General features: G+C 61.5%; 1 protein-coding gene across 2 annotated transcripts in view; it reads right to left on the bottom strand.

Annotated features, from left to right (window-relative positions):
• Window positions 1–26,854, bottom strand: part of GRAMD4 (GRAM domain containing 4) — a 66,407-nt gene that overhangs the window by 35,523 nt on the left and 4,030 nt on the right. The window contains exons 2-3 of one of the 2 annotated variants that reach the window (XM_070371428.1): window positions 18,242–18,341; window positions 610–820 (exon numbers count right to left, since the gene is read on the bottom strand). In XM_070371428.1, the coding sequence (XP_070227529.1) occupies window positions 610–771 (162 nt within the window). In that variant the 5' untranslated portion in view covers window positions 772–820; window positions 18,242–18,341. The remainder of the gene's footprint in view (window positions 1–609; window positions 821–18,241; window positions 18,342–26,854) is intronic. The other variant, XM_070371427.1, reaches the window with a different exon arrangement.

Below are 26,854 nucleotides of genomic sequence, written 5' to 3' on the forward strand. Positions count from 1 at the left end.
CCACCAGTTGCCTGCCCGCTGACCAAACAGAAGCTTCCAGAAGTCAGCAGGGCCTGCTCACACCAGAGCCGCTGAGCCCCACTGAGGAGATCTGCTAGCCACGGAAAGGGCATCCACGGCTAGCCCACAGGGGCCACTGTCCCCAGCTGGGTTCCCGAGGCCCAGCCTGGGCTCGGCCAGGTGCCAGGGCGGTGACACGCACCCTGGGATGGCCAGGTGCCCAAAGGTGCTGCTCTCGGGCGGGCCAACGGCTTCCAGACAGCGCCCTGCGACCCTCTGCGTCAGACTCCCGGGGGTCAGGCTGGGGCCCCGGCATCACTTCTGCATGAAAAGTTTGCCAATCACCCAAAAAACCAAGGAAGGAAAAGAAATCCTGCTGCTGGACAAACTACCCTCAATCTAATCATGGGCCCCAACCAGGGAGGTTGGGGGTGATGCAGAGAGATGCGGAGCAGCCCGGTCTGTGTCTGACCGGCCGGGAAGGTCACGGTCCACCCACCCAAGGCCATGCTGGGCTTGGCACCTGAGGATGGGGACAGTGCCGGCATCCCACAAGGGGCCCCGAGACCTGGGCTGTGCGGCCGGGGTTGGGGGACACTCGGTACTCACGGGGTCCCTGAGCTCCTCGCTGTCCCGGGGCGAGGTCCGAGGGATCTTCAGGGGAATCTCGTCTCCACATTCGGTGTCCGAGGCGTTTGGAGACTCGGCTAGATCGAGGAAGTCATCTCTCTTGTGACCTCTGAACCTGATTTTGTCCAGCTTCCTTAGCATGTTCAGCACTGAGCCCCTCTGCTTCACCTTAGCATGACGCTCGGGGTCCCTGCAGGATGGCAAGGGGGGCAAGGCCACACGGTCAGCCACCGGCCGGCCGCCACACCACCCCTACAGACAGCTCCAGGCCCCAGCCCAGGGCTGCCACCCGGCCCTGCCCTCGGGGAGCAGCCAGGCCCGCTACTCAGGGACCCACAGACGTCCCCCCTGCCCGCGAGCCTGGGGCCTCGGTCACCCCCACCCAGCTGGGCCGGTCACTGAGCTCAGGCCCCTGTCACTGAGCCCTCTGCACCCCACAGGGGAGAAGGGAGCCCTGTCCCCCAGTGGGACCCCCAGCACCAAGAGGAGGCAGCCTGGAGCTGCAGGGGAGCCGCTGACCCCACGGGGGTAGGGGGCACTGCGGGAAGAAGGGCAGAGGGCTGACCCTCCAGAGCTCCCACAACCTGTCAGGAAGCACAGCCACGCGCACGCCCGGGACAGCCACTAGAATGCAGGGGCTCTGGGTGTCAGAGTCACTCTGACCCCTGACCCTCGCTCCCAGGCACACAGCCAGGCTGCCCCATCGGCCCAAAACCCCTTCCAGCCTGCCTGGGTGCCCTGACTCAACTCAGGACCAGCTCAGCCTCACTGGGTCCCAGAGGTCTTCCTGGCACAGCCCCCAGGCTGCAGTCACAGAAGCCACCCCCCAGCCCCGCCCCACCAGACTGGAGCGAGGGCAGCAAAGGCCAGGTGGGGGATCACGCTGGGCGGGGGGGGGCGATGTGTGCTGACACGGAGGAGACGTGTATGTCAAGCGCGCATGCACACCAGGGACGCCTGTGCAGTGGGGTGCCCGCTCCCCACATCTCTGACCCAACCCCAGGAAAGCCCAGGGGTGGGGTGTGGGCAGCCCTTCTGCACGTCCAGGCAACCTCACGCTGAAGCCCACGGCCCCAGCCCCCATCACACAGCTCCCTGGCCCCCAAGGTCTGCAAGAAGCCCCGGTTCCCCACGGGGCAGGGGCTCTGAACGCGCCCAGGCTCAAGTCCTCCACTTCCCACCGTTCTGAGCCCCAGATTCCACCTCTGAAACAGAAATGAACACCGGTGGGAGTGAGCACCAATCCGGCCAGAGGATCCCAAGAACTCGAGATGACGCCGGGTGTCAACACTCAGCCTGGACCCGATAAACAGCTCGGCGATTTCCTGCAGGGCGGGATCCACCCCAAACCGCCCCACTGGGAACAGTTCACGCAGAACCACAGCAGCAGGGAGAAGCGTTTCCTGTTTTGGGCGGTGCGGGCTTGGAGCCGTTAGACCTCAGTAAAGCACCGCCCAGGGTGCCTGGCTGCAGCCCTGCACGCCTTCCCCACCCTCCGAGGGCCGCCGCCGTCCCCGACATCATCACTCGAAATGACAAAGCCTGCGAGCAGTGGGCGCCCGCGAGAGCCGGGTCAGGACGAGCCACGGCCAGCTCTGGTCTTCACGGACAGCTGAGGCCGTGCCCGTCGGGGACAGGGCTGGAGGTGCTCCTGGGACAGGGGCTTCTCGGGCTCTGCAACCCTGAGCTGGCCCGTGTGGCCCGATCCGGCAGGATGGGGTCAGGGGTCCAGTCATCCGGAAAGCTATCCCATGAAGGAGCTATGAACTCCAGAAGAACTAAAAGGTTAAGTAAACTTAAAAAATAGAGAGAGAGAGAGACTTAAGTTCCTAAAGAGAGAGGGTGATGGTCTACATTAAGAAACGGGGGGAAAAAAATATCAAAGTTTAAAATAAAAAAAACTCAGTCAACCAGACAGAAGTAAACTGACGTTTGTTTAAAAAACACAGTGAAACAGGAGACACGTGGAGCAGAGCGGGTACGTGTGAACTTGCATCTCTGTTGTGAGACAACTTGCACGAATCAGTAAAGACTGGAGGACCCTGGTACACAGACATGCAAACCACCCCCCCCTCCATGCCAAGCAGAGGAGGAATCTCAGCAACAGGGGTCACCCAGTCGTCGTGCAGAAACCTCTAACTTCACCAGGAAGGAAACAGAGCCAGCGATGTGGCCGAGGCCGCAGGAAGCAGGGACTCCAACGCCCTGGGAACCACCGGGTCCCCGTCTGGAGACGCGTCCTGGACAGATCCGGCACAGGGAGCGTGTTTGCGCTGTACCGCGGCTGGCCGGGAGCGCTGGGTGCCAAGTGGGGCGCACGGATGTCCCCAGGAGCCTCAGAGTGGTGACCAACGCTGCTGCCCAAGGTCACCGTCATGGACAACAGGCGTCTGCACCCCCACAAATGACACGGGACCCTGGGTGGAGCTCCTGAGAAGCTGCAAAACTGTTCTCCACATGCCCTTTCCGATTGCTTTTCTAACTTGAAAAATAAAAGCAAACAGGGATGGGAAGAGCCACCAGGTAAAACCTCCTTTCTTCATTTTCAAAAAGACCCAGGGGGACCCCTCCTCGCCCAGCACCAGAGCAGGCAGACGGCGGCAGGGGGGTCCCCGCAGCCAAGCCTCCCTCCTCGCCGGTCGTCGGCAGTCCTGGGACTCCCCACCCCGCAGGCTGGGCCACCTTCCCTCCTGACTCAGCAAGCAAATGAGGAGGCCACCCCGGGAGGGGGACAGAGCACCGAGGGTCCGCCCTGCCACCATCAGGATGCCACTCACAGGTGCCCAGCCTGCACGTCCCCCACCCCACCCAGCGGGGCCCCCCCTTGCAGCGCCAGCTCACCCTAACCTGCTCACATCCGCCCTTGGGGAGGGCAGGGGTCCCCACCACCCTGCCTCCAGGCCCCTGGGCTCACACAGCCGCTGGACCAGGTGCCAGGACACCTGACCACTCCCCAAGGCGGGTCCCGGCTGAGAGGGGCGCTCTGCCTGTCGCCCACACCCCCAAGGCTGAGGGGTAGCCCACCCCATCCAGGACCATCTCATCTCGGTCCTCCAGCTTTGAGATGACGATGGAAGGAGACTGGCACGGCCGTGGTCCACGGCCAGCAGGGCGGGAGCCAGAGCCAGCCCGGCCCGAAGCGCGACCCAGAGCAAGGGTGCCCCACAAAGCCAGCGTCACCGACACCGTCTCCACAGGCTGCCCCGCTCCTCCGTCTGGGCGCTGCCATGAGTCCCACCCCCACCCAGCCCCCTAGCCTCCCCTTTATGCACCAGCCCCCGGCCCCGCACACCCACCCTGCACTCCCCAGGGTCCACGGGGAGGAAGCCTGCGTCCATAGACGGGCCCCCTGGGCACCCACAAGCCATGGCCGGCCTTCTAGGTGCAGCCGCCCTCAGAGCGGGACGTGGCGCCCCAGCCCCTGAGGCTCCCGGAGGGGCCCCCCCTCGTACCTCCACGCAGAAGCAGACGCTCAGAGCTGCGACACCTGCCAGGCCCTGCAGCCGCAGAGGCGGGACGGGGAGGCATGGGGAGACAGGGCAAGGGGGCGCCTGGCGCTGGGGCCCGGCCGCCACCCCCGCTCAGGGCGGTGCCCACTGCGCCGCGGAGCCTCGGGACGCCGGAGCGAGGCCAGTGCTGGCCCCTGGACACAAAGCATGCTGCTCTGGAAACGCGCTGAATGGCTCCTGGACACACAAAGGCCGCACTGTCTGCGGAACACTGGACTTGGAAACCACAAAGGACGTTGGTTCCCCCACCAGCCCGAGACTCAGAAAAAAGCGGTTCCCAGCCCCGCGTGCGCCGTGTCCCGGGTCCCAGCCGTGCTCCTTGCCGCCCGGGCCACACTCAGACAGCAGGCTCGGCCTGGGCCTGGCGTCACCCTCCGGTCACCTGGTGGCTCTTCCGCTGACCCCAGGATAAACGACGTCTGTTCCCCAAATGCAGCAACCCTTACCCTAAACTGTATTCCAGGGGAGTCACAGATGTCGAGTGAGGCCAGCCCCAGCCAACCAGCCGGCCCTCTGCCAGGACTCCGTCCTCCAGGAAGGCGCCCCAGAGGCCCACAGCCCTGCAAGACGAGTCCCCAGGACCCCAACCTGCACGCAGCTCCAGCCAGCCCGGGGGCCCCATTCTGGGCGACCCTCTGAGCAGTCCGGATGCCCGCGATACGGGAGGCGTGGTGACCACGCCCCCCCGCCCATGCAGAGCTCGACACCGGCTCCCACCGAGGGCCCATGGGTTCCCCCAACCTCGAGGCTGGCAGGGCAGCCACCCCCTCACCCAGATGCACACCTCCGTCGGCAGGGCCCCGAACACTCAGATGCTCAGCTGACTCCCTGCCCACCAGCCTCCCATGGCTGGACTCTGGCCGCTGACCTACTGTGTGAGGACGTTCATCAGTAGCGGGAGCCTCCGTGAACCTCCTCCCAATGACACCTGAACACCAGCCGCTCAAGTCAAACCCGGAAGAGGCTCCTGACCACGTGACCATGGCCATCTACAGCGAGCCCAGCACTCCCAAGCCAGGGCTCCCACCTCCAAGCCAGGGGCCCCCACCTCCAAGCCGGGGGGCCCCACCTCCAAGCCAGGGGCCCCAACCTCCAAGCCAGGGGGCCTTCACCTCCAAGCTGGAGGGCCCCCACCTCCAAACCGGGGGCTCCCCACCTCCAAGCCGGGGGGCCTTCACCTCCAAGCTGGAGGGCCCCCACCTCCAAAACAGGGGCTCCCCACCTCCAAGCCGGGGGGCCCCACCTCCAGGCCTGGGGCCCCCACCTCCAAGCCAGGGACCCCAACCTCCAAGCCAGGGCTCCCCACCTCCAAGCCAGGGGCCCCAACCTCCAAGCGGGGGGCCCCAACCTCCAAGCCGGGGGCCCCCACCTCCAAGCCAGGGCCCCCACCTCCAAGCTGGGGGGCCTTCATCTCCAGGCCGGGGGCCCCCACCTCCAAGCCAGGGGCCCCAACCTCCAAGCCAGGGCTCCCCACCTCCAAGCCAGGGGCCCCCACCTCCAAGCCGGGGCCCCCCACCTCCAAGCCAGGGGGCCCCCACCTCCAAGCCGGGGGGCCCTCATCTCCAAACCAGGGGCTCCCCACCTCCAAGGCGGGGGGCCCCACCTCCAGGCCGGGGGGCCCCACCTCCAGGCCGGGGACCCCCACCTCCAAGCCGGGGGGCCTTCACCTCCAAGCCCCAAGCCGGGGGGCCTTCACCTCCAAGCTAGGGGCCCCCACCTCCAAGCTGGGGGGGTCATCTCTAAGACAGGGCCCCCCACCTCTAAGCCAGAGGCCCCCACCTCCAAGCCAGGGACCCCCTCGTCTTCAAGCCGGAGGCCCCCATGTCCAAGCTGGGCCCCACAGCTGTGCTCCTCCCTCCCTCTCCCCCAAGCCGGGTCTGGCCCACACACCTCACACAGTCTGCAGCAACCCACTGAGACTCCTCCTGGGGCTTTGCCTGCTCCCTGACACTGGGCTCCAGCCCTGCTGACCCCTGGGGGGTCCTCTGACCACCACACTGGTTACCTTGGGGCCCAGCACTTCCCGGTCTGGGGCGTCCCCATAGTGGCTCCTTCTGCTCCAAGTACATCCCCCCACCCCCAATTCCGCCTGCCCGTCTGGTCTAGGCTAGCTCCCTGGTTTAGGATTTGTCCCCTAGCCCCAGTGGTTAGAACACACGCCCGAGGGCAGGTGCCACAGGCACCAGGTCCGTCCCAGCAGGGCTGGCACGGGCTGGCTGTTCAGTGACGGGGGAACGGGGCCCCAACGACTGGGTCCTGGGTGCCAGGAGGGCCAGGCCTGCCCGCTCGGAGCCGCCTAGCCACAGGGACCTCACAGCAAGGCCGTGGACTCTGCCCTCGAGGCTAGGGAATCACGCGCTCCCCAAATCCGGGAACACTTAACGGTGCTTAAGTCCAAGGTTTCAACAGCCTGGGAGGTTCTCCGGGAGGAGGTGGAATTCTTCAGCAGCTTTTCCTCCTACACAGTCGAGCCAGACCTCCCCACGCCAGGAGCAGAGTGTTGTGTGCTGTAACAGGAAAGCTGCCTGGGTCCTGCTGGCTCTGTGACCCCGCTGGGGCCACAGGGGCCCGGGAGAGCCAGGCGGGAAGAGCAGGAGGGCTGGTGGGGGGGCGGTCAGGGTGAGCCACCACCCCCTCCTCTGCGAGCTGGGACCGTGCAGGCCCTAGCGACACGCCCGCCCCCAGGATCTCTGGGCACAGACGCACAGACGTTCTCATCTCGGTGACTAAGGTATGTGCTGCACGTTTACAAGCAGTAATAAAACGTTCAACACTCTTCACCAGGACTCCGTAAAAACAAGCGATGCCCGGGGCGGGTTCACTGATTCTTTCTGAAATCCTTCCTGGCCCGGTCAACCGGGACTGCGACCAACCAACGAGCATGGTTCCAGCATGAATGTCGATTGCTGGACATGCTTGTCTACATTAAGAGGACAAACCAAGGTGGGAAGGGAGGCCACGCATCAGAAGCCAACTCGCTGGTCCTGGACGCGCGAGACATCCTCGCGAAAGCAAGCGGTAGCTTTCCAATGGGAGGGGCCCCCTCACTTTCCCGTGGATGCGGATGCCTCGGCCTCCACCCACGAACCAGCGTCTCCCCGTCGCCTTCCCAGGTCCAAACAGTCAACGCAAAGGGAGGCGAGGCCCCGTGCGGCGCGTCCCCGTTTCCACGCTGTGACTGCTTCCCTTGCGGCCGTCCTTCAAGCCGCCAAAGGGACGTCTGTGAGCCAGTGAGCACGTGGTGGGCCGTGCTGCCCGGTAACCACCCAGGCGATTCCCACTTCCCAGACCCCAGAGACGCCAACTGCCTCAGGACCATAATCCGGTCACACAATCCGGGAGGGAGCAACTTCCAGCACTCACCCCTCTGCTTCCGACGTAATTTATCTGAGTTCACACACTCATCTCACTGGCGGCCAGCTCACAGGATCCCTGACACCTTCACAGGAGGCAGCCTTCTGCAGGCCCACGTGAGCGGCTCCAGCACAACGCCGCCCTGACCCTTTGTCGTCTCGAGTGGTCGTGGCCACAGAGGAGCAGGGCTCAGGGAACACCATGCCCCCAGGCGCCCTCCTGCTTCCCTGGCACAGCTCAGAGGCAGAGGTCAAACTGAGAGTCCCTGAGATGACCAAGGGGCTTCCCTGGTTGCTCAGCTGGTAAAGAATCCACCTGCAACACAGGAGACCTCGGTTTGATTCCTGGGTCGGGAAGATCCGCTGGAGAAGGGATGGGCTACCCACTCCAGTATTCTTGGGCTTCCCTGGTGGCTCAGCTGGTAAAGAATCCACCCACAATGCGAGAGACCTGGGTTCTCTCCCTGGGTTGGGAAGATCCGCTGGAGAAGGGAACGGCTTCTCAGTCCAGTATTCTGACCTGGAGAATCCCATGCCCTGTACAGTCCATGGGGAAAGGCCACCGCGTCCATATGGGTGAGGTTCCCAAAAGAACGCACCGGACCCAAGCCTCTGGGGGGACCCCCAATCGCAGGGCCACTGGCTGGGAGGCTGGGTGGGCACACTACCCTCACACCCTGCTCATCACCTGCCCAGCCCCCTTGGGTCCCGGGGGCCACGGGGTGACACTCCAGTCTTCAACCTCACGCCGTATGAGAGCCCCCGGCCCATCTGCCTAGGAGACTGAGTGGGCAGGCAGCCCAGCACACTAGCCACACAGCTGTTTAACCCAAACAAAGCGAAGAGGAAACCCTAAAGCTTAGGTCTGTATAAACCTGCAGTGTATAAACACACTGAGCAATAGGAAACGCGCTCAAGCACTCATTTCTGGTGAAAGCACTCTGCTTCCAAGTCTCCCCCTGCCCTCAGCATCTGGAGGAGATCCTTCCAGCTGGTAGGAAATGCCGTCTGGACTCCCAGTTTTGTCCTGACTTCGTGCCAGCACCAGAGCCCCGCCCCAGGGAGCAGAGAGGGGCTCTGGCCCGCAGCTGTCTGCGAACCAGCTCTCCTCCAGAGGCTCCGCGGCCCACAGTGCTGCCGGACGGAAGGTGCAGGCCTGGGAACTCGGGCGGCATGCGTCTCGGGCGTGGCGGCCACAAGCCTCCCATCACAAGCTCTCCCTTTGTCTTGTAGCGCAAAGCAGCTGTGGCTCTGGGCCAAGAAGGCCATCTTTCTCTGTGGCTTTTGTGGGATCTCAGTTCCCCAACCAGGGACTGAACCCAGGCCCCTGGCAGCAAAGGAGCAGAGCCTTAACCACGAGGCCACAAGGGACATCCGCAGTAAGACACCATATACAAAAACAGGCAGTGGCGGGCACACAACCCTCGATGGGGTCACGGCTGGCTGCCCCTGGTCTCAAGGTGATCAGTGCCCAGCAGAACAAGGACTCTCAAATGGGCCTCATCACCCACCGGCGCCTAACAGGGAACCAGGCCCTCACTCAGCACCAGGGTTCCCCTTCCAGTGGACCCGCCAATCATACACTCAGCTGTGAACCTCGCCACCGTCAAACCTCCTTTAGGAAAGGGGTGTCGGGGAGGCACTGTCTGTTGGGGGCCAGCAGCCTGGACCGGCCCCAGGGTCCCCGGGGCCAGGAGGTCCCCCCTCAAGTCGACAGCCACCGTCTTCTCCCCCACCCCGGGCCACGTATCCCACCCGAGCAGAGGGGCCAGCCTGCAGCTCTGAAGAGCCCGTCACTGCAGGCCCCCGTGCACGCTCAGGGCCCCTTGCTCTGCAGAGACAAGCAGCACAGTGATAAAGTGCCCGTGAAGGCAGGAGCCAGCCCCGCCCCCGCCCCTGCCCGGACCCCCGGCACCCGGCAGCATATGCGCCGCCCTCCCCAGGAAGGCCCCCGGCCTCAGAGCCTCTGCTCGAGGACGAGGGTCCCACGCCGGCCCCACGTCAGCGGGCAGGCCCGGCACGCAGCCTGGCAGAGAATCAGTGGGTGCATTTTAAGGGACATCCTGGCCCCTTTAGGTAAAGCCACGTGGCCTCTGACAGTCCCCGGGGACAGGCCCTCGGCGCCTCCAAAGCCCTGGCCTGCAGCCACTTCCTCTTTGAAAACGAGGCCACGGGTCCTCCCAGAGCCCACCCAGACTCACCCGCAGACCGAGCCCCAGGACATGGACAGGCTCAGCGCGGGGCTGCCGGGCACATCGCCACAAGGGGCTTTCGGCAGTGAAGACCTTACATAGGCTGGGGCAGAGGCCGTCAGGGGTAACGAGAAGGACCGAGCTGCTGGAGCATGTAATGAGCACCTGCTGTGTACCAGGTGCGGCCGGAACAGGGACACAGAGCAGGCAGCTCTGCAGGGGTCAGGCTACACCTCAGGCTGTCAGCTCCACGGAGGGGCCGGGGCCGCAGAGGAATGCCCCCAGACAAAGCGCCCCCGTTACCTGGGGTCACAAGCCAGAAGGACTCGGCGGGCACAGGCGGGCGTGGACGAGGTGCTTGGGTCCATTCGGGGTCACGGTGTGGGGGCAGGGGAAAGAGTAGCCTGACCCGGCCCCGGGCGTGGACCTGTGCAGGGCGCAGACACACCTGCGGAAGGGTGAGGGCCGGAAGACCCGGCACGGCCTGCCCTTTCCTACCAGACACCTTCTGGAGAAGAGGCACAGCGCGCTCCCCTGTCCCACCTCACTCAGTCCTCCCACAGCCTCCAGGCCTGGCGCAGACTGAGCGCTTAATAAACAGTTCAGTTGAGTCGCTCAGTTGTGTCTGACTCTTTGCAATCCCATGAATCGCAGCATGCCAGGCCTCCCTGTCCATCACCAACCCCCGGAGTTCACTCAGACTCACGTCCATCGACTCAGTGATGCCATCCAGCCATCTCATCCTCTGTCGTCCCCTTCTCCTCCTGCCCCCAATCCCTCCCAGCATCAGAGTCTTTTCCAATGAGTCAACTCTTCGCATGAGGTGGCCAAAGTACTGGAGTTTCAGCTTTAGCATCAATCCTTCTAAAGAACACCCAGGACTGATCTCCTTTAGAATGGACTGGTTGGATCTCCTTGCAGTCCAAGGGACTCTCAAGAGTCTTCTCCAACACCACAGTTCAAAAGCATCAATACTTTAGCGCTCAGCCTTCTTCACAGTCCAACTCATAAATTCATACATGACTACTGGGAAAACCATAGCCTTGACTAGATGACCTTTGTTGGCAAAGTAATGTCTCTGCTTTTTTATATGCTGTCTAGGTTGGTCATAACTTTTTTCCCAAGGAGTGTCTTTAATTTCATGGCTGCAGTCACCATCTGCAGTGATTTTAGAGCCCATAAAATAAAGTCTGTCAGTGTTTCCACTGTTTCCCCATCTATTTGCATGAAATGATGGGCCCGGATGCCATGATCTTAGTTTTCTGAATGTTGAGCTTTAAGCCAACTTTTTCACTCTCCTCCTTCACTTTCATCAAGAGGCTCTTTAGTCCTTCTCTTTCTGCCGTAAGGGTGGTGTCATCCGCGTAGCTGCTACTGTCCCTGTGCCTCCCCTTCTTAATGCGACGGGGAAAGCGAGGTTCAGAGGGGGAGGTCACAGCTTCTAGAGTGATGATGGAGCCCAGGGTCTCCCCTCTCCAGCCCTGCCAGCCCACTGGGACCTGCCGGTGGGACCAGGGAGCCAGGCTCCCAGAGGCCCGGCCTACTCGGCAGCAGGGCTGGGGGTTTGCCGTGTTCTCAGCAAACACCCTGATTTTCAGCATGCACGCCCAGAAGCATAAACCACAGCCATGGAGACCACGGAAAACATGCAGCAGTTCCTCAAAACACTAAAACCGGGACCACCATACAATCCACCAATTCCGTGCCTGGGTATAGACGGGCAAGAACTGAAAGCAGGGACTCAAACAGACGCCGGCACGCCCAAGCTCAGAGCAGCCCGAACAAGGAAGCAGCCCAAGGGTCCTCAGCCCACGGGCCGTCCCTGCCAACAGGGGAATGTCACTCAGCCTCAAGCAGGAAGGGAGCACTGAGACAGACTGCAGCTAGAGGCCCCGAGGACCGCAGGCTCGGTGAGGCCAGCAGGTCACAGAGGACAAAGACCGTGCGATCCACTCACACGAAGCTCTGGGGAGGCAGAGCCCCGGGACGGAGAGCGGACGGCGGCGGCTGGGGCTGCGGCAGGCGAGGCGGAGCGAGTGCTAAACAGGGACAGAGTTTCGGTTTGGGAAGAGGAAAAAGTTCCAAAGATTAACTGTACAGGAAGCACAGCGCGAGTGCACTGAACACCACTGAGCTGCACACTCCGCTTTATTATTATCTGGTGACGACGCCGTGCAGCATGTGAGGTCTCAGTTCCCTGACCGGGGGTGGAACCTGCGCCCCTGCCGTGGACCCACTAGACCACCAGGGGAGTCCCTGAACTGTGCACTTTAAAACAGTAAGCCGTGTGGTTGCTATCGTTTAGTCTCTAAGTCGTGTCCGACTCTTTGCAGCCCCGTGGACTGCAGCCCGCCAGGCTCCTCGGCCTGTGGGATTCCCCAGGCAAGGATGCTGGAGTGGGTTGCCCTTTCCTCCTCCAGGGGATCTTCCTGACCCAGGGATCAAACCTGTGTCTCTCTCTTTGCAGGCAGATTCTGTACACTTGTGCCATCAGGGAAGCCCCCAAGTCATATGTATATTTCGCCCAATATTTATGTCGTATTTTATTCATATGTATTATGTGTATTTTGCCATATGTACGCAAACAGAGAAAGTGAGGGAGAAAAGAGAGGGCACACCAAACTCTAAAATGATCTATAAATCTAATGTGGTCCCCCGAAAAAAATAACAAGGTTTCAGAGAAAGCAAGACAAGCCGCGTCTACAGCTCATAAGGAGAAATAAGCCAAACAGCCGGGAAAACTCTGACAAGCACGAGTGAGGAGGGAGACCGGCAGACTGGCCTTGCCGTGGAGTAAAACACGATGGAGGGGCTTCCCTGGTGGTCCGGTGGCTAAGACTCCACACTCCCAGTGCGGGGGGCCCAGGCTCGATCCCTGGGCAGGGAACTACAATCCCACGTGCCACAAATCAGACCCGACACAGGCCGATATATAATTAAAAAAATAAATAAAAGACCACACAGCTACAGTCAGGAGTTGACAGCGTGATGACAGCCCATGAATACTGGACGGGGCCACGAAACAAATCGGCAGAAACAGACCCAGACTGAACTAGGGTCAAAGGGGCCTCCTAGGCCGGGGGAGACACAGCCTTCAGCAAATGCAAAGATAACCCTGGAGCCACATCTCACACCCTCCCCAAAACACTCAAAATGGACCAAAGACTTGAGTGTAAAATAAAGAAGGCTGCAAAGGAGCCGGGAGTCGGGGGTTGGTACTCAGATCCTGGGGCTGGACAGGGTCTTGCTAAGCAAGAAACACAACACATGATAAAAAAGAAGACAGATTACCCTAAAAACACATTTCCACAAGGTAAAAGCCTCCACCGGTAGTCAAATATAAATGCTAACACAGGCAAAAATATTTGCAACACATATTATGAAAGATTAATTTGTCTAACTTTGAAAAACAGCCCTGGAGGAAAACAGCCAAGAGATATACAGAGTCCACAGCAAAAGAAAACAAACAGTCCTTAAGCACATGAAATGGTGATTAACCTTCACTTACAAAGAGAAAAACAGAAATTAAGATTACACGGGGAAGCCATTTCCTGAACAGATTGGCAGAGACACAGCGTGTGGGTGAGACCACGAGGAGGCGGGGTCCCCCAGCGGGGGTGGAGCGGAGGGCAATTCTGCAAAATCCAGTCAAATCACACTTCCACTTCCAGGAGTGTCACCTACTCACACTTGCAAAATGACGTGCAGCGAGGCCGTTTCATACAGCATGCACCAGCTACCTGCCTGCAGTGGGGTCCTTGCAAGTGGGTGTCCCCCCAACCCGAGTCCTGGGACTATGTGGGGGGAGGGGGCACGTGGGAAAGAGACCCAGCAGGGGCTTCAGCCCTTCTGAACAGACTTCGTGCGTGCGTGGACCAGACCGTGTCAACGAGGTTCAAAATTAAGGTTTTAAAATAACAAATACAAAGGGTTCAAACAAAACGGAGAAAGAGCTAAAAACGCCCTCACTCAGCACAGCAGGGGCCTCTCTCCCGCTGCTCAGCGAGGTCCAGCAGCCTGGGGGTCCCCAAGACCCTTCCAGGACACCCAGGAGGTCAGATCTACTGAGTGGCAATCCTGAGACACCCTGTGCTTCCCAGACTGGTCCTCCCGGTGGGTGTGGGGGTGTGATGGGTGTGGGGGTGTGATGGGCATGCGGGTGTGACGGGTGTGGGGCTGTGATGGGTGTGGGGACTGGAGAACCCAGCCGTCTGCAACTGACCAGACCTCGTCAAGGCAAAACCACCGGTTCCCCTTCATTAATTTCCCCCATTTTGGGAAAACTAGTGATTTTTTTAAAAAAGTAAAAATACACTACGTTAATGTGTAAGGGGTTTACAGTGGGCTCTGCTGCTGCTGCTAAGTCGCTTCAGTCGTGTCCGACTCTGTGCGACCCCCAGGCTCCCCCATCCCTGGGATTCTCCAGGCAAGAATACTGGAGTGGGTTGCCATTTCCTTCTCCAATGCATGAAAGTGAAAAGTGAAAGTGAAGTCGCTCAGTCGTGTTCAACTCTTCGCGACCCCATGGACTGCAGCCCACCAGGCTCTTTCGTCCGTGGGATTTCCCAGGCAAGAGTACTGGAGTGGGTTGCCATTGCCTCCTCCATTACAGGGGGCAGTTTTTGATACATCAGCATTTGTAAATTTCCTAGCTTAATTTCTAACACAGGAAAGAGCAATAGATACATCTCACACAAGCAGACTTTCTGGTGACTTCGCTAACACACGAGCAGAGGGGTTCCAAGACTGGAGCCTGAGACCCCTCGGCCTGTCCCGGGGATGCGGGGAAGGGCTGCAGGCACAGCTTGGACACGGTGCCCAGAGGGCGCCCCCACCAGCATGAGGCGCCCAGGACCCCAGCCCTAGCCTTTGAGCAGCTGAACCTGGGCACCAGCAAGGGGCTGTGTCCACAGACATAACCCAAGATGCAGGGGTGGGGGGTGGGGGATAGAGGCAGAGAGTCGGCCACACGTGCGAAGCAGCCTGGCCAGCCAGCCTGGCCTGGACCCCACGCCCACCCCCGGCCCCCGTGTGCCCTGCAGAGTGGCCCAGGGTCTCACACACACCACACCCTGGCCCAGGCTCCTCGGTGGGGGTGGGGGGCCGTGGGCTGGAGGCTCGGCACCAGGAGAGAGCGTAGCCTCTCAGGTGGGGGTGGGGGGCGTTGAGCCATCCTGCCCTGAGGAGAGACCCTCACAGGGACCTAACATCCTGCCACAGGAGAGCGGCAGGTGGGTGCCGGGCTCAACCGACACCTGTGGGCACAGTTACAAGCTGGAGACAGGGTTCTCCAGACCCCCGGAGCTGCCCGTCTGGAGAAATTGAGGCGTGCAACAGCCCGTTTCCAAAAGAGGTGCTCTGGAAAGAACGATTCGGTGGCTAAAGGGCTCCTCCGCCTGCAGGACCCTGGGACAAATCGTCTTGTAAATGACAAGCCGTCCCTGAGCCAGGCAGCTGAGACTGCAACTCTTCACTTTACAGGAAATTCCACGGGGAGAGCGCATCGCTGGCAGCAAGATGCACCTGGGGTTCTCCTGACCCGGCCTCGAGCGGAGGGCCCCACGTGGGCAGCGCCTTTGGATAGTCGCTTTCTTGCACGGGGGATTAAAGCAGAGCAAGTCCTCGCTCCGGGAGGACAGACGTGCGGACACCACCGGCCCACGTGGCTACGATGCTTCAGGCAGCTCAAGTGTGCACACGGTTGAAGCTCCGTCCAGAGAACCAAGACACGAAAAGCGCAGGTTACAGCACCAGGAGACATCAGCTCTCAGTAACCCAAAGCACAGCTATGAAGGTAACGGCTCGGGGTCTGATGATGCGACCGCTCACACACACACAGGCCCCTCCACCTGGGCAGCTCCAGGGCAGGACTGACCACACAGGACTGGCCCCCAGGTTCCACCAATCTGCTGGGGATCCGCTAGTCTCAGGGCGTCCTGACCTGACTCCACCTCTCAGCCGGCCGACCCCACACGGCCTGTGTCACAGCGCTTCATCGTAGGCCGAGCAGGGGCACGTAAAGGGTCTCTCACATCAGGCTGTGCACAGACAGGGCCCCACACCTTGTCAGCTAGAATCTTCGGGCAACGAAAACCAATGAGCAAGACAGAGACCACCCCCGCCCCACCTCCCCCCGACACCACGTTCCCGGACTCCACCTACCACAGCAGAAGAGAACTAAATGGCTCGCTAGCATTTTCAAAGCCTGATCGCAAAAACATGGCCACTGACAAACCCTTAATGTGCTAAAAAATCATACCCATCGGAACACGCCACGTCCTGCTGCATCTGAAAGACGAGTTAGAAAAGCAGGTAAAATGGATAAAAACCTCCACTCTCTATAAACTTGCCCCCAGAAGAGTAGCCTGCAAATACAGCTGCCCTTGTTTTCGTCCTAACTGAAACCCGGCAGAAACCCGAGGGCGCTCACTCAGGGTTCCCCCAGACCTGTGTCAGCACAGCTCACCACACGTCCTCACCCACGCACCACAGGGGCTCCGATCGCCTCTAGAGGAAAACTGGACATGCCACGGAAACAGAGTCCCGGGCAGCCTGCGGGCTCCAGGCTCCCGATTCTGCCGGGACCCACCGGCCCTGGGCAGCCGGGCTGGTCTGCCCAGGGGGCTCCCGCGCCCACACCCGGCCAGGCCACCAGCACCAAAGCATCAAAGCACATGCTCGCCGGCTGGAGCCACTTCAGAACCCTCCCAGCCCACGGCCGAGGGGCCGGAAGGTCTGGTCCCGCATTCCCCAGGGAGGGCAGGACTCAGGGAGAGCAGGCGTGGACGCCTGGCTTAACCAGACGGACAGGTTTCCGGTCCCACCTGGGGAGGCGGCTGGGCCACCCTGCAGCTCAATCAGGAGACCTCAGCAACAGCTGGAAAGGCCCTGAGATGACAAGACAAGGCCGCCTTCCGGGCCTCGCCTCTCAACTCCGAAAGGGAACAGAATCCCAACAACTGGCTCAGCGGAGAAGACAGGAAGACCTACAAAGCCCTGCCAAGCACCCTGGCACCGCCCCCCGCCCCGAGCTCTGGGAGGCCCGGCCCCACCACCCCCAGGAGAGGGGTGAGGCGCCTGCAATTATCACGCAGGTGCTGCGGCATGCGACCCGTGGCCCCGCAGGAGAGGCGGCCCAGACCCCCGTCACTCCCTCACACGCATCTGGGCGGGCTGACAGCCCTGGCCCATCCCTGTGATGGAAGAGGGAAGACTGCAAGGCTGGGTCTCGTCACGGGGAGCTGGGCTGGGCACCCGGCAGCCTGTCCGGGGAGGTGTGGGGGACGCTGCGGCCACTCGGCCCCCAAGCCCCTCTCAGAGCGCTGGACCCGCGCACGCATGACCCTGACCATGTCCACAAAGAGCCCTGCCCTCCAGTCCAGACGCCGGGGACCTGGGCTCAGCGTGAAGGGCTGGGGGTGGCCGGGCCCCTCACCAGGAGGCCGGCCCATCCTTCCCCACCGCGAGGCCCCAGCCTGGCTGCCCCTTTCCCAGACAAGGCCACAAACAGGGTAGCGGGAGCATCTCACACCAGAGACCCGGGAGACCCGGCTTGGCCGCTGGCCGTGGGCAAAGGGCCCATCACCCGTCACCCGCGCCAGGCGGGCAGTACCGGGTGGTGCTGCAGGCCGGGGGTTCTCTGCATTCACACAGGGAACCCTCGATGACCCGCAGGGCAGTGAGCCAGAAGAGCTGCTCCCCTGGTGACCGCTTGCGTGGCGCAGGCCAGGGGGTGCACATAGGGTGGGTGTCGGCCCCCGGAAACAAGGGAGCTGAGGGCACACAGCTGAGGTCTGAGGCTCAGCGATGGGTGGGGGGAGTCCGGAAGGCCCTAGCATCTGGTGGTGAGCTCGAGGGTGCCTGTTATATTAAAAGCTACGAAGTAAACAGACCAGAGGTCTTGCGTGACCAGAGACGGCTGCACACCATGACCCAAGGGCTGTGACATCCCCGATTCAAAGCACCTGCGGTCCAAAGACAGGAAAAAAAGAAGATCTGGCCCACAAGTCTCCCCTGCAAAGTCCCCTTGAAGCCCATACACTCTGCTCCAGAAACTCGGTCTCAGAGGGCAGCGCATCCTGCTACCTGCCCCCCGAGTCCGGCGGCCAAGCAGCTGAGAGGCCCCCGGACCATCTGCTGGACGGACCAGAGCCACTGGATCCTTTACTGCATCCGTCTGAAGGCCTCGCGTTAAGGATGCTCACAAGCAGGCTCTCCTGCAGGGAAACTTCTAGCTAAAGCTGTGTTTAGAGAGAAAAAAGAGTTGGCAGGTGGAAATCCAGCCACAGCTCGTCAGAATTCAGCCTCAAGTCAGAATCCATGAGGACTTTTTAAACATCTCCAAAAGACTGACCTCTGCGCTGGCTGACGTGTGTGTGTTTGTTGCTTGGTCGTGTCTGACCCTTTGCAACCCCATGGACTGTAGCCCACCAGGCTCCTCTGCCTAAGGGATTTCCCAGGCAAGAATACTGGAGTAAGTTGCCATTTCCTTCTCCAGGGGATCTTACTGATCCAAGGATCGAACCCAAGTCTCCAGCAATGCAGGCAGATTCTTCACCTTCTGAGCCACCAAGGAAGTCCCTGGGTAAAGACGAGGGTCTACAAACCAGGCAGCAAGGTCTCCATGTTACTCAGGCAGGAACAGTATTTGTAACCATCTGAAAACAGTGAAGACAAAATCGATTCTTTATGTTTGTGTTGCAATGATTTTTTTTTTAAAAACTGACATGGAGAGAATTCTAATTTAGGTTATGTTGGTGCACAAAAATAATCCCAGAGTAGGGTTCATATCTTCTAATTACACAGAATTTAGGACAAAACATTCATGCAAGTGATTCTGAAATACTTTATAAATAGGTCACCATCGGCTCTTTCTATTGCCAGGAGTTTTAAACTCAGCACAGCAGGGTCAGCCTGTGTGTGCAGACCCAGTGACAGGCAGGGGCCTGCAGTACCCTCCCATGGTGCCAGCCACGTCCTGGGCTGGCTGAGGACCGGACTGACAGTTTGTAAAAGCCAGTGGGAGGGCTGGTCTGAGAAATGTAACCCTAGGGCTTCCAGGTGGCGCTGGTGGTGAAGAACCCACCTGCCAACGCAGGAGACCTAAGAGATGTGGGTTTAATCCCTGGGTCAGGAAGATCCCCTGGAAAAGTGCATGGCAACTCACTCCAGTATTCTTGTCTGGGGAGTCCCATGGACAGAGGAGCCTGGCGGGCACGGTCCACGGGGTCACAAAGAGTCAGACATGACAGAAATGACTCGGCACACGTGCAAGGAATGCAGAGACTCTCAGGACGGAAACCCGCTGGTGGAGAAGGCGGCAGGCCCCCCCCGCCCCGGTCTGCTCCCAGCCGAACATGACACGGGCAGGCACGAAACCCAACCCGGCCGGGCCCGCCCTGAGCGGCCGAGTCAGCGTGGGGCCTGGGCACGGCGTCCTCACTGCAAGGACTCAGTGCCAGCAACTCACTTCAGTGGTAGTGCTTTTTTCCTTTTTTTTTTTTTTTTTTCCTGATATGAACCATTTTTAAAGTCTTTATTCAGTTTGTTACAGTATTGTCTCTGTTTTTTATGTTTCAGTTTCTCGGCCACCTGAGGCGTGTGGGATCCCAGCTCCCCGAGCAGGGATTGAACCCACTCCCTGCGCACTGGAAGCCAAGTCTTAACCGCTGAACCACCAGGGAAAGCCCTACTCCGTATTTCTAATCACAAAGTTAAGGGGCTAATTATCAAAGATACACACTTGTGTAACTTAAAAGGAGAATGACGGTCAACTCAAGTCAGTGAGGTGGGGAGTCTGGGGGGACGAGCACCAGCTGGGCCCCCCCCAGCACACCCTGATGCCCTCGGCCAAGCGCCGGGCCCACCAGGGCAAGGGCACGGACCCTCGCAGGGCCCACGGTTAGTGTCCCATCAACGCCACGGGCCCGCCCCCTCCCTTCGCAGGGGGCGGGAGGCAGGTAGGACTCGGACCTCCTGGGGGTCTACCCAGGGACCTCAGCCTGGCCCTATTTAGATCTGGTAAACGTGGGCCCAAACCCACACAATCCACTATCTGACACAGCAGCGTTCAGTCCTGAATCAGATAACCAAGAGGAAGAGGCTTTCCCAACTGTGTGGGCCATCCCCTCATCAGGAGCCCTCTGACCCCCACTCACTCATCTGCCAAGCAGAGACAAGGTGGCCCCTTCCAGGGTGGCTGTAGTGGGGGGCAGCCATCCACACACACCCCCTGGCCCCACCAAGGGAGGTCCTTGCCCAGGGCACCCTCAGGTAGTCTGCCTGCTGCCCTCTGGCCAGCCTGGGCCCCACCCCATCCCTCTGGGCTGGTGAGGAGGGTTCCCCAACATCCCCAGGCTCCTCTGAAGACAGCCGGTTCCCCCACGGCAGAGGCGGCTGCCTGATGCAGACCATCACGTGGAGGCTTCTCCATGGCTGGCGAGCAGCCATGTCTCTCCTCCCGCCTCCAGCGGGCCGGTTTCTCGCCAACGTGGATGGACCCTGGCACTCTGGAGGCCTGACCCCCCTTCCAGGCGCTGCCAGGGGGCCTTCCCAGAGGCCTCTGCTCCTCGCCTGCCAGGCAGAGGCGGGGATGTGGGCGGTCACGTGGGCTCCTGGCCGTGCGCGCTCTGTCCTTCCCACCTGCAGGCAGGTGCCCGGGGCTGGAAGCCCATGAGGGTTACTGGGGCAGACACGCGTGCCAGGCCCTGCCTGCCCCAGAGTCACAGTCTTAGATGTCCAGCTTCACAGGCGATACTCGGGCCGAGCCCAGCACCTCGCCCCCCCAACCAGCACTGGTCACTGTTCCCCCGGGACGAAGGCTGCCACGGAAGGAGCAGTAGGCACGGGGTGGTCCCCGCGGCCTGGTCCGCCCTCCTGGGCCATCCTGCCAGCAGCTCCACCCGTGACCCCACCTTGGGCCCAGAGCTCGCTGCCTGTTGACTCAGGTTTCACTTCCTCTCCCCCAAAGCTGCTTGGCGGCAGTGAAGCCACACGTCTGCTGAGAGCAGGGTGAACCTCAGTCCTCTAAACCCCCGCTCCCGCTCCAGCACCCACGGGTCCCTGCCGCCACCTGCCCCCTCCAGCCCTCCCCGACTCTCGGATGCTGACGTGGCCACGCATCTCCCAGCTGCCTCCAACAGTGGTTGTGAAACAAGACGCTTTTCCCCCTGATCCAGAAGGTACTCACCTAACAGGATGGGGAGGGGCAGGACCTGGGGGCATGCCGCGGGGGAACACCCCCCACCGCAGGCAGCACCAGGCACACGCCCTCAGGGGGACCGCCCATCCAGGCAGTCTCCCCCCGACCTTCCTCTCTGGATGGACTAGGAGAAGGGCCGCAGACACCAACCCCTGGACGCCGAGGCCGGCATAGGACCCCAGGGGCACGGCCAGGGGATCGGGGAGGGGGACACTGCAAGGCTCAGCCTGCAGAGATGGGGGCGGCGGCCCCCACCTGGCCCACCCCCGGCCCGTACCCCCCAGGGCTCCACCCCTGGGACCCCGCACCTGCGAGAAGACTCACACCCTCTCAAGGCACAGCTATCAGCAGCGTGAGCGTCCGAACCCAGTTCTTCTAAGACGGAGATTCCGTTGATACCGAAGGTTGGTGTGTTTTCTCAACGACTCAAGTTGCATCAGAGTTCTAAATGCCAAGCTCCTGCCCAAGGCCACCGCTGACACCCATCTCCTGGCCTCTGCCACCCCAGGAGCCCTCCGGGCATGCCCCCCCCCACCTCAGCCATCACTGCTCAGACCAGGCTCCACCCAGGGGTGTGGCACAGCACCCACCACACAGACCCCATCCCGGGGTAGCTGTGACCCCACAGATGACTGCAGTCAGCCCGAAGCTCCGCAGTCGGAGACGGGGAAACATGTGTCCAGCTGAGTATCCCCTGGCGGCTGCCTGTGGCTGTCATGGGGGACCCTGCAGACCCTCACACATGAACCAGGAAGCAGATGGGATGGGGGCGGCATGGCAAGGAGCTGGGTGGGGGCACCCAGCAGGGGAGGGGGGCAGTGAGCAGGGAGAGCCAGCCAACAGGACTGCAGCAGGTGGCCTCCAACAGGGCAGGGGGCTCACTCCCGGGCAGCTCCCGCACCCAGGGCAGCCCCCGCCCGCTGAGCCCCTGGCCAGCTCTCCCCACCTCCTCAATGCCCCCTCGCAGGACCAGGGGACGCGTGGCAGCATCTTGGTGAGGGCCCAGCCCCACAGCAGGGGGACAAGCGCCTTCACGGTGCTCAGCTGAGGGGGCGGGGAAGGAACAGACGGCCATGTGCCAGCCATGTGTCCCACAGGCCCGCCCCCAGTGTGGCCCGGAGCCCAGGCCTGCCAGAGGGGTAACCACACGCCAGCGGGGTCTCCAGTAACTTTGGAGAGGGGCTGACCTTGGGTAGACTGACCCAGGCCAGCTCCCACCTCTCCCAGGAAGGCTGACATAGTGACCTACAGATATAGACGGCACTGCGTGAGCAGGGCCTCCCCACGCATGTAGACAGCACTGTCCACACCCAGCCTGGCCTACAACACGTGGTGCACGGGAACCGAGACGCTGAACCACGCACAGAGGCCAGCCGGGGTCCTGTCCACGGTCCCCACCATGTTATTAAGAGGGACACCCGCGGCTCTAGGCTTCTTCCGAGCCTGCCCAGGTGGGCAGGCCCCTTTGCTCTGAAGGGCTAAGCCAGCAAACCCCCGGCCGGGACCAGGGTGCCTGCCCCCTGCCCACCAGCTCAGCCCTAAAAAGGCGGGCACCCAGCCACCGCTCACTGCCCCACCTGCCCGGGGTCTGCTCAGCAGCCTCCAGCCACCCCGCCCGGCCCCCAGGCCAACACACAGGAGCCCTGCCAGAGCCCTGCCGAAGCCGGCCTGAGGCCCGAGAAAGCCTGAGCGGAACTCCCCCAGTCCTCTCCTTCCCAGAAAGGGACCCGGCCTCCAAGCCCTGGCCCTGCTCCGCTGTGAGTGCCCGGGCCCGCCAGCGTCTGAGTCAAGCTCCAAGGGGTTCGGCCGGCAGCCCTTCTCCTCATGCAGACGAGGCCGGGCCTCCAGGCTGTGTTCAAAGCTGACTCCACGTTCACATTTCAAAGGGATGCCACGACTGTGCCTGTCCCCACAGGCTGGGGCGGGGGGGTGACCGGGCACGGCGGGGAGCCCCCCAGTTCCCTTTCTCTCTTCCTGCAGACCTCCTGTGGAAGGCTGCGGCCCCCTAGCCTCTGCAGGGCCCGTGCACTGCGCGGCAAGTGTTCCGTGCCGAACAGCAAGGACCGGGACGAGCGGGAGCTGCATGCACACAGCACTCCAGCCCTTGAAGCCACTCCCCAGGGCCTGGGACAAGGCTGACCCGGCTCTGCAGGTATGCTGGAACTGAGGGGTTACGTCAAAGGATGGCGAACGAGGGGGCCGGGTCTCCTGCTGCTGGAACGAAACTGACTCATCAGCGAGGGGCGACTGCAGCCTGGATCACTGGAAGGAGCTCACGTCTCACTGAGCGCAGACGCGGGCGGCCACACACAGGAGCGGCTGCAGGTGTGCGCATGCCCACACTGTCTGCGACCTGCTCCGCCAGCTGAGCGGGCCCAGGGCAGCGACACCCTGGCAGCCGAGCTCGGGCCGGGCCCGGATCTTGGTTTCCGAAACCGTCCTCCAGTGAGAGGAGAACTGGCCGATTCCAGGGCTGGGAGCACCCGTCGGGCCGGGAGGAAGGAAGGAGCTGCCCAAATCGCCCCACGTTGACGGGGGCTCGTCAACAGAACCCAGGAGCCTCCTGGAAGAGTTCCCAGCGGCCCCACGCAAGAAGTAAAGTGGAACCGCACTGGAACTCAAGGCATAAAATAAGTACGTGTGATTCCACACTGACATTAGAAATGACTGAACAAACGAATAAACGAGGGAGAAGAGACCAAGTCCCCGTTCAAAAGGTTCCAAATCACTCACAGACACCCTGTCCTCAAACCTTCCTTCCGAGAAGGACGGCACTGACAGAGGGGAAAGGGTCCGTCTACATCACCTGGGCGACCGCGGCCAGCATCACAGGGACCAGTCACGTTGACGGCACGCGCCCTGATGGGGTGGGGGAGGGCCCTCACCTCTCTGCTCTTCCTTCCAAAACCCACGACCCCCGTCTAACCCGGAGGAAAACATCCAATTCCGACAGCCGCCCAAACTCCAGGGGAGACGGATCTGCAGTGAACCTAATATCCCTCAAGGCTGCAGTGCCCTGCTGGCCCAGTGGTTAAGAATCCGCCTGCTAACGCAGGGGACTCGGTTCCCTCCCTGGCCTGGGAGGAGCCCACGTGCTGCTGAGCAACGAAGAGCCCCTGCTCTGCAACAGGAGAAGCCACGGTGCTGAGAAGCCAGCACCTGCACTACAGAGCGGCCCCTCTTGGCGCGATTAGCAAAAGCCCGTGCACGGCAGCCGGGAATAAACACATTTAAAAAAAATTCCTCGACTGTCAAGCCATCAAACACAAGAGAAGTCCAAGAAACTGTCCCCGTCCAGAGAATCGGAAAGAGACGTGAAGACTAAACGTGACACGTGTCTCGGTGGGGTCCTGGGATAAGAAAAAAGGACATCGGGTGAAAACTAAGGAAATCTGAACAAACGACAGACCAGTTAACGACGTGTCCACGCTGGTCCTTTCATTAATGGTAACGCCATTCCACGCTAAGGTATAAGATGGTAGTAATAAGAGAGGCTGTGGGAAGGGACAGGCACCGGGGCGCCCTCTGTGTGATCTCTGTAATGTTTCTATAAATCTTAAACTGTGCTAACAAACACGGTTGATTATTTTAAAAAAAGAAAAGAAAACCAAATACCCAGCTCAGTGTGGGGCGGGGCGGGCGGGGCAGAGGCAGGGCGGGCGGGGCGGCAGGGCAGGCTCACTCAGCACTTCTGCCATCACACCCAGGACACCCACAGCCAGACCTGGGCCTGCCCTTGAGCCGCTCTGGAGGACACAGACGGCAGAGTTGCAAAGTCAAGTGATCACACACTAACAGAGATAATCAAGAGAGAGAAATGGCGGGGCAGCCAGAGAGAGAGCCCATGGGACCCACGGCTTCACAAACATGCCACGCCCCCACCATCTGCAACCCTTCACCCCCAGACCCTGTCTCCAATGAGGCCAGCCAGGGAAGGGATGAAAACGGGGACCCCTGCCCCCCAGGAGCTCAGAAGGCAGGCGGGTAGAGAGAGGGCCACACACAGGACAACAGGCACAAGGGCCCTAAATGCGGGGGCGAGGGAAGGCCAGGAAGGCTTCCTGGAGGCGGTGACCTGCGTGCAGCTCACAGGAGAGCTGTGTCGAAGGCCACTGAAAATGAGTCACGTGAATTGGCTCATGGTGCCAGCATGGAGTTCTCAGACAGCCACCAACTCTGACCTGACCCCAGGTGCCTGGTGAGGCAAGAAAAGCCACCCCAGACTCATGAGAAAAGGTGGTTCAGGGCCACCGGGGGTTGGGAAGAGAGGCCACACTTCAGAAGAGGCGCCCAGCGCAGTTCTGCCACTGCACGCTGCCGCACAGATGAAAACGCACCCCGCTAAGTGACGGAAAGCAGAGTCCAACGGCCCCGGAGCGTTATGACTCCAGATATGAAAGGTCCCGGACAGGCAAATCCGTGGAGACAGAAAGCAGATTAGCGGTTGTCAGAGGCTGGAGAGAAAGAGGGAATGAGTGATTGCTAAAGGGGGTGATGAAAACGTTCTAAAATTAGACTGTGGTGACACTCGCACAATTCTGTGGATCCGCTGGAAGTTGGTGAACTGCACTCGCGATGGGTGATATCACGGCATGCGAACTGGACCTGGGTCAAGGTACCCTCTCACCGTCCAGGCCTGCCCGCTGCCCTCGGGGAGCCCGGCCCCTCCCCACTGCCAGGCCCCCAGCTTAGCTCAGCCGCAGGTGGGCTCCCCACAGCCAGTACCCCAGGACCCAAAGCTGCTGGCCCCTGGAGGCCAGGCTGCAGAGGGGGCCCCTGAGGGCAGGGCAAGGCCATGGCCTCGGCTCATTGCAAGGAGTGCCTCCACTCATTCCTACCCTGGCTGTTGAGACCAGGACAGACAGGAAAGCGCCAGCCCCTGCCTCCTGGGAGGAGCACGATGACTGGCCGGGGAGGGGGCAGCAACTGAGACGGGCTCTGCGGTCAGGGTGCCCAGGGAAGGCCTCCCCAGCAAGGCGGGGTGGAGCAGAGACGTGCCCAACACAAGGGTCTGCCGTGCCAACAGCCCTGCACGCAGCACCCACCGACCGAGGTGGAGAGGGGAGGGCTGGAGAGGGACGCTGGGCCTCTCGGACCCAGGGCTGGGCTCAGCTGTGCCCACCCCCTACTCCATGCTGGGGGGTTGGGGGGCCTCCTGCCTCCTTGTCCACGTACCCCGCCCACACCCCACCCAGAGGGAAGGGCTGGAGGCAGCGGCATGTCCCACCAAGGCGGGGGGGACCTGATCACAGAAGGGCGAGTGTTTCCCTGGGGGCCCCCAGACCACCAGCCCTCATGGCGCGGGCACACTTGGTTTTCCCAAACTGGGTCTGGCAGCACCGGACCGGGGGTTCTGGGTAGGCATGCCTCCCCCAACAAAATCCATTCCCCAGGGACAGAGCCAGGCTCTCTGAAGGCCTCCTCGCTTCACAGAGGGAGCCGCCCAGGACGGAAGTCAGGTGTCACTCCTGGGGTGTGGTCTGAGCTCCCAGGGGACAACCAGGGCCAGTCCACCCAAACCAGCCAGTGCTGGGGAGGGGGTGCGCTGCGCTCCTTAACCGCGACTCTCCTCCTGGGGGATGGGCAGTGGCTGGGGCCCCCACCCAGGGCCTTCCTGGGGGAGGCAGCGCAGATGCGCCAGCTCGGGCCAGGGCGTTTTCGGGCCTCCGGTTTCTACTTTCCACACCTAGACCTTTGGTTCCCGAGGCCCAGAGAGGCTAAGCATCTTGCCCGAGAGCACACAGCGACAGACTGGGCATTTTCCACTTGACCCCGCCCTGCATACGGCACTCAGCTTAGAACAAACACCCAACTCTGCCACTCACCAGCGTGTGGCCTCAGGGAAGTTACTTAACCTCCCTGTGCCCAGGCTGCCTCATCTGTAAGGGGAGCTAATAACAGCCCTGAGCTCCAGCTGTGATGAAAAGCAATCATGTGAAGTGCAGGGGACACGATCAGGCCTGGGCTAAG

This window comes from Bos mutus, chromosome 5, assembly GCF_027580195.1.
Source record: "Bos mutus isolate GX-2022 chromosome 5, NWIPB_WYAK_1.1, whole genome shotgun sequence".
Lineage (NCBI taxonomy): Eukaryota > Metazoa > Chordata > Mammalia > Artiodactyla > Bovidae > Bos > Bos mutus.